Source organism: Propithecus coquereli, unplaced genomic scaffold (genome assembly GCF_000956105.1).
Source record: "Propithecus coquereli isolate 6110/MARCELLA unplaced genomic scaffold, Pcoq_1.0 Scaffold10, whole genome shotgun sequence".
Classification (NCBI taxonomy): Eukaryota; Metazoa; Chordata; class Mammalia; order Primates; family Indriidae; genus Propithecus; species Propithecus coquereli.
Window position 1 is genome coordinate 17364801 of NW_012133858.1, and position 8048 is coordinate 17372848.

The 8048-nt window shown below is 39.4% G+C and overlaps 1 protein-coding gene across 1 annotated transcript; it reads left to right on the forward strand.

Moving 5' to 3' along the window:
• The first annotated feature begins 1153 nt into the window (after positions 1-1153).
• Positions 1154-7619, forward strand: CRYGS (crystallin, gamma S). Its single transcript, XM_012640151.1, has 3 exons — positions 1154-1220; positions 5974-6216; positions 7247-7619. Exons 1-3 carry the CDS (start codon positions 1200-1202, stop codon positions 7517-7519), a joined length of 537 nt encoding a protein of 178 aa, XP_012495605.1. The 5' UTR covers positions 1154-1199; the 3' UTR covers positions 7520-7619.
• Positions 7620-8048: the final 429 nt, after the last annotated feature.

The window sequence follows — 8048 nt, forward strand, 5'->3', positions numbered from 1 at the left end:
TATTTGCTGAATAGCTTTGTTAATAGAAAGATGAGGAAGTCAGACTTTTGAGAAGAATACACTTGACCAGGAAAATTAAAATGGAGAAGAATTGATTTGTTGTTTCTTTGAGTTTACATAAGATGTAATCTCTTTCCTAAAGTCAGAGGTATATTAATGGCCAAAAAATACTCCCTGAACATGTCCCAATATAACATGGGCAGAGAAACACCACCTAGTGGGTGGCAAGTTGGACTTAGCTAAACCTTTGCAAATTCAGGAGTCCCATGGTAGTTTTTTGTCTCTCTACATACTACAGCACCCTCCTTGTGATTAGAACTCTTTCTTTTTAAATTTGTGTTTGAAAGAATTTCAAACTTAAGGAACAGTTGCAAGAATTGGTCAGTGGACTCCCACATACCCTTTGTCTGCATTCACCAATTGTTAACATTTTGCCATATTGACTTTATCACTCTATATAATAGTATTATTTCATGTTTGCTCAACAATTTAAGTGTAGGTTGCAGACATCGTGTACCTTCACTCCTAAGTACATTACCATGCATCTCCTAAAAACAAAGATATTCTCTTACTTAGTCATAATGAATGATCAAATTCAAGAAGCAAAACTTTGGCAAAATAGTATATACAGTCCACATTAAGATTTTTTTTCTAATTGTCCCAACAATGTCCTTTGTAGTGACTTTTCCTCCCAACACAAGATCATGCATTGCCTTTAGCTGTCATGTAAGTTCTTTTGCCTTTGGAACATGTCATTTCTGTCCAGAAATAGAGGATGGTCTTTGGACTTTTATTTCCTGTAAGCTTTGTTGAAGGAAAAAAGACATTAGGAATTTCAAAGAGGCTGCTTGCTAAAAAAAAAACCCAAATTGCCCAGGGAAGGAGGACTTTTTGTTTTTAATTTTTAAAACTTTGGCTGGGTTTTGGTGTCTTGACTCAGCAAAGTCTATAATGCATTAGGGCTTGGTAAGCATTAAAGGGGATACTGAAGCTTTCTTTTATTTCATAATCCCAATTGGTTTTTTCTAGAAACCATCAATAGCCTCTAAATGACTGACTCAATTTTTGGATTCTATTCTCATGACTAAGCAACTGTTTGATTTGAAACCAGCCCAGTATAAATGTCACTGTGCCTCTAACTCTCTGTAGCTATTCCTGAATTTCTTTCAGCACTGGGGAAACCAACCTATGCACCAAATATGTCTAAAACTGGAACCAAGGTAAGTAAATGGTCATACCAATTTTTAGCCTACCCACTTTTCACCTAAAGATACACTGAAAGGAACACAGAAAAAAGTTTTGGCTGCTTTGCCTGGAGGTGAGTATCATAATGATTAGGGCTGGGCTTGGCTGAGAAGATTAAGAAATGTTTATTATATTTTCAACTCTAACAGAATTACCAAACACCTTATTAAGGATTATCTTTCTGCCTTGTAGCAACTAATATTCTATGAATCTCCACAGGAGTAAGACATGCTGATGAAGATTATATGAAGTAGAAAACTTTTAGTAGTAAATTAAAAATATATTTTGTGAAATTTAGCCTCAACCATTAATGTTCTAAATGGCCAAGGTGGATGGGCCAATCAAGTGAATAAAATCCTATATATCTCCTTCACTCAAGCAGTTATTCTTACCCTTTCCCCAAATAAAGTGCTCCTTTACATTAGGAAAATTGCCTCCAAAATATTTGACTCACCGTTGCTGGGATGAAAATTGATCTCTCAGGGCTTTAGGAATGAGGGAATATGCCTTCTTTTTAGCTCTTCCACTGACCAGTGGGTGTAAGGCACAGCTGGTACCTGGTTTTTCCTCCAGTTTTTTACTTTGAAAATTTTCAAACCCATGGAATCCTGAAAGAATAAGAAATATTGAATGAATACTTGTGTATCCTTCACTCCAATTGTTAACATTTTGCCATATTTGGTCTCTCTGTGTCCCTGTCTCCTTCTTACTAAACCATTTGAAAATAAGTAGCAGAGTTTCCTGTACTTTTGCCTTAAATACTTAGGCATGCATCTCCTAAAAGCAAGGATATTCCCCTGTATAAACATTGTGTCATTATCATGTCCTCAGATTTATCATAAATATAATACCTAATATTGAAACCAACTTAAATCTTCCCCAGTTGCCCCCAGAAACGTGCTTTGTGGCTGGTTTTTCCCTTAATGTAGGATCCAGTCAAAGATCATGTATTGCATCTGGTCGTCATGTCTCCTTAGCCTCTTTATTTTTTTAGCCTGTTTAATCTAGAACAGTCCCCCTACCTTTTTTTTGTTGTTGTTGTTGTTGTTTGATATATTGACATTTTTAAAAATGTAGGCCAAGTATCTTTTAGAAAGTCCTGCAATATAGATTTCTCCAATTATTTCCTCATGTTCAGATTCAGACTAAGCATCTTTGGCAAGAAAGCTACATAGGCATTGTTGTGTACTTCCCATTGTGTCATGTCAGAAGGTACCTGTTAACTTGTTCCATAATTAATTAGTGCCTGATTTTTTTCCATTGGAAAATAGAACTAATAATCATGCTTGTCATCCAGAAGGTTTGGGGAGATAACTAAGTGTTGTTAGTGCTCTGAGGTTCTTGAAAATATGCCATGCAAATCCCACTAAAAAGAATTTTAAGTCCGTAGAGGGATATCCATGTGCCTTGAGGGAAGGCTGTTACATAACTATCCCTTTTTTTTTTTTTTTAAAGACTAGTCAAGTGCAATAGTGAGGAGGGGGGAAAGTAGTAGCACAAGGAGTTCAATCTGTAACTGACTGTGAACAATCAAGTGAGATAACCGTAACTGTCTCAGACAGATGAAAGTATCTCTCGATTTTAAAGATTTCCAGAGCAGCAATAGTGTACTCTTATTTATAGCTGAATTGTTCATTTAGTTAAATAAGTTTTGCTTGCTAGGCCAAAGGACACAGTAAGTTATTTCTTACTCTTTATCATTGCTTCTCCCTTTCCCACTGTCTTGCTAGCCGTTTAATCAGAGGAGTTATGGGCTTGGTAGAAGGAATGTAGTTTTACTAAGTATGTTTTTGTTACCTCTGGGATACTTAAGACATTTTTCTTTCTGCTACATTGGACTAGTAGGCTATTTTTCAAAAATATAAACTTGAAAATGATAGAAATTTTGTAATAATTTCTAGGAAAACCTTCTGTACATTTCTTAGCCTTCTCTACAAAATTTTTTGCCCAAGGGCCAAAACCTCTTAGCTGACAATACTGTGGATTTCATGGTTCTTCTACAAATAGAAATTGAGCCTAGGTAGGTGCAACATTCTCTGGCTCTGAGATTTGGAAGGCCTCCCACTGAAAGGAGAGCGTGGTCCTGGAGCTCAGTAATGATTCCATAGTAACAGGACAAGAGCTTTGTTTCAACCTTGGGATGGTTGGCTCATCTGCTGGGAGCGTGAACATCCGGTGAGCTTATTGAGTGTGGTGTATATTTCCACTTCTCAGACATTGGTATCAGTCAAGCAAATGTTGAGAGGGCAGTGAGTGTGAGAAACCATGAAGTAAAATAGATAATATTAACCTCACTTCCCATAGCATCTCTTGCAATGCCTCCTTTTTGGTGAATTACCAAAAAACCAAAGGCAAATTGAGTATATGAATTAAGGAGTTTAGAATCTAGTCGTTCTTAGAGAAGTTACCTGATTTTCCTAAAGATCTCTCCACAGGTCATGGGAAAAGCCTCTGAGGTTCAGGATCAGTCTTGTTCAGTGTCTAAGAGAGTAAGTGCTGCCATGTTAAACAGAGCTAGCTGCGCAGGTAGGAGGACAGCAAAAGAAAAGGAAGTGAACCACAGATACTAACCAGGAGTTTTGCTCTGCAGTCACTGGCTTACTTGCAACTAACTGGTAACTAGCTAGTAACGTTAGGCAAGTCACTTCTTCATCTGTAACAACTGTCACAAAAGCTTATTGGCAATTACGAGTCAGGTATTAAACTAAATACTTGATCAATATTATGCCATTGGACCCTCAGAACATCCCTCTACAGTAGATACTATTATCCCATTTTGCAAATGAAGAGCTTTAGAGAAAGGTTCAATGCCCTGTCCGAGGTTACATAGCAAGCAGTAGTGCTGGGATTTTTTTTTTTTTATCTGTAAACTGAGGTGTCATGTATCTAAATCTGTGCTACATCCTTTCCTTCATTCCCTACATGTAATTAGTCACCAAATTCTAAATTCACACAGCAGTTGCCCTTCAGTGGCCCTCATCATCTCACGCCTGGCCCATAGCAGCTATCTATTTCCAGGCACAGACTACTATGTACAGCTCTCAAATAATCACCAGAGATTCTAGCATGGCTCCTGTGTCATTTTTCTGGCTTTATTTTCTAATATTTCACATATACAAAATGCATTAGGCTAAACAAACTATTGTCCCTGTAACGGACCATGTTCTTTCACTTCTTTAATCTTTTGAACAGACTTGTCTTTTTCTTTGCCTCTGGAAAATACCCAATTATCCTTCAATCCTCAGCTCAAGATCCTCTCAAGATTCTGCCTGGCTCTACTTTTCGTCTGAAATGACTCACATGGTTTTCTACTTTTAAATCCATGAAGCAAATCAGCCACAAGGGGGCAGCATAGTGCTAGGGAATTAACCGCTCAAAGCATGACATCGGTAGTTTCAGTTTAAATTATAACCTAACATTGATCTTAGATTGTGGAATTATTGAACAACAGTAATAAACTCTGTAGTCCATTTGTGGTTTTTATAGTGGTTTTCAGAAAATGCTTTGTGAATCCTTAGGAGTTCCTGGGAACTCTATCCCCTATTTCAACCAGAAAAGCTCTTGAGTTGTTTTACAGCCAGGGGTTCCCATCCGCTCTAGTCCTTGCATTTGACAAAATGGGAAGCTGAAGCCCAGAGAGGCGACTTGACTAAGGTTGTAAGGCTGATTGTGGAGAGGCAGCTCTAGAGCCCAGGCTTCTTATTCCTGGTTTCCCATGGCTGCCGTCAGAGACTTACCCAAGGCATTGTGTTAGAAACCTGGTGAGAGTGTGAAGCAAAGAGCATTCCTGACTGGGCACTATGGCTCACACCTGTAATCCCGACACTGTGGGAGGCCCAGGCAAGAGCATGGCTTGAGGCCAGGAGTTTGAGACCAGCCTGGCCAACATAGTGAGACCCCATCTCTACAAAAAACTTAAAAAATTAGAGGGACATGGTGGTACACACCTGTAGTTCCAGGTACTAAGAAGGCTGAGGCAGGAGGATCACTTGAGCCCAGGAGTTCGAGGTTGCAGTGAGCTGTGATGATGCCACATCACACCAGCCTGGGCGACAGAGCAAGACCCTATATCGAAAAACAAAACAAAAAGAGCATTCTTGCCTTTGTTACTTTGCAACTACTCTATTGGCAATAAGCTAATAATACAGAACATAATATGTATATTTGCATGTGTATATGCTCTATATCCATCTAAAATAATCTTTCTAAAGCTAAGGTTTATGTTGTATTTTTCACTATATATCATCTATCACGAATTTCTGCATTTGGAACTCACTCATCTTTATCAAACATTCATTGAGGGCTTGTCAAGTGCTGGGCACAGGGGATCCATAGCTTAAGTAAGGCTTGGTCCTTGCCCTTGGAAGAAATCCAGAGGAAGTCTAGTGGGAAGGATAGCCACACAGATGGGTAATTTATAATATAATATAAGTACAGAGAGCTGTGGGGACGTAAAGGAAGACTTGAGTCTGAAACTGTTGGCTTACATTAGAGCACTCTTCTGTTTTGCTTCCTATTAAGCCTTTAGAAAGTACTCATTCCTATTGTTGACAACTAAAGTTGTCTGCCAGAAAGCATATTTTGTGAGGTGAGGTAGAACTATATATTTTCTCCTCAAAATTGAGGAGAAAGGAATTTCTAAAGGAGGGCAATGTGTTCTTAATTTTTATCTCCTCTGTGAATAAAGCTACCTAATTCTTCAGTTTTCTTTGTTTGCCTGTACTTCAGATCACTTTCTATGAAGACAAAAATTTTCAAGGCCGCCGCTATGACTGTGATTGCGACTGTGCAGATTTCCACACTTACCTAAGTCGCTGCAACTCCATTAGGGTGGAAGGAGGCACCTGGGCTGTGTACGAAAGGCCCAACTTTGCTGGGTACATGTACGTCTTACCTCAGGGAGAGTACCCTGAGTACCAGCGTTGGATGGGCCTCAACGACCGCCTCAGCTCCTGCAGAGCCGTTCATCTGGTACATCTGCCGACTTGCTCGCATTCTCTCCCTCCCTCCCTCCCTCCCTCCCTGGCTCCCTTTCTCTCACTCTCTCTGTCTCTCTCTTGCTTGCTTTTATGTGAAAGTTTTCTGGAGGTTTTTCTATGTCTTAATGTGTGGCTGTCTTTTGTTGGCTGCTGACGCTTAAATGACATCTTAGATCAGTTCATCACAGGACTCAATACACTAATTATTCTCATGGTACTTCCTCTCCTTCTTGAGTATTTTGAGGAGATAATTTTTTCTTATTAAAAGTCAGCTGTTTAGTACTATTCACAAGAGCCAAGATTTGGAATCAACCTAAGTGTCCATCAGTGGATAAGTGGATAAAAAAAATCGTGGTACATATACACAATGGAAAATTATATAGCCGTAAAAATGAAATCGTGCCATTTGCAACAACATGGATGGAATTGGAGAACATTATGTTAAGTGAAATAAGCCAAGCACAGAAAGAGCAAATCTCACATGTTCTCACTTATACGTGGGAGATAAATATTAAAACAATTGATCTCATGGAGACAGAGAACAGAATGACAGTTACCAGAGGCTGGGAAGGATAGTGGGGATGGGGGGATTATGTGGGGATGGTTAATGGGTGCAAAAGTACAATTAGATAGAGAAAATGAATAATATGTGATAGCACAACATGACTATAATCAACAATAAGTTGGAGTATACTTTAAAATAGCTAAAAAAGAGGGATTAGAATGTTCCTAACACAAAGAAATGATAAATGCTTGAGGAAATGTATACCCCAATTACCCTGATTTGATTAATACACATTGTATGCCTGTATCAAAACATCACACGTACCCTATGAAGATATGCAACTATCATGTTCCCATAATAATTAAAAATAAAAAGAAAGCTGTTTCAGTCAGTACACAGTGGAAATGGATGTTTAGATCATCTAGCTTTCAAGGTAGTAGATTTGGAGCTATACTGTTCTCTAAGTTCTTAACCTGCTGGTGATTTCCGTAATGGTTGCCGTTTGTGTTTTTTTCAGCCCAGCGGAGGCCAGTATAAGATTCAAATCTTTGAGAAAGCAGATTTTAGTGGTCAGATGTATGAAACCACTGAAGATTGCCCTTCCATCATGGAGCAGTTTCACATGCGAGAGATCCACTCCTGTAAGGTGCTGGAGGGTGTCTGGATTTTCTATGAGCTACCCAACTACCGTGGCAGGCAGTACCTGCTGGAGAAGAAGGAGTACCGGAAGCCCATCGACTGGAGTGCAGCCTCCCCAGCTGTGCAGTCTTTCCGCCGCGTTGTGGAGTAATGATGTGAATGAGGCCCTAGGCTTCTTCCTGGGGCCCAAATGCTGGCTGGCCTTTTGGTCCAAATAGGCATCATAAATAAAACAGTTGGCATGCATCCCACTGCTGACTATCACGCCTCTCCTTAAATGCTTTTAGGGACCAGCAATGTAGTGCCCGCCACCGTGGGCAGTCACACAAAGCAACTCATCCATCAGGTTACCAGTCTAGATCTTTGTGCCAAACAAAGTGAGATCACATTAAAAGGTTAGAAAATCATACTGCCACGTGGTGGTTCTTTTTGCTTATGTTTTGTATTAATTCAACAGGCACAGTAATAATTGCTGTCATTTATTGAGTGCCTACATTATTCCATTTCCTCTTCACAACCCTGTGAGAGGTAGTTTATCTGCATTTTACAAATAAAGAAACTGAGGCAGTGAAATTAAAAAATTGAAAACTTGCCCAAATTCACCAGCTGGTGAATGGAGGGGCCAGGATATTTCTGCTCCCAAAGCCATTGTTCTTGTCTCCTTATTTCCAGCACATTCA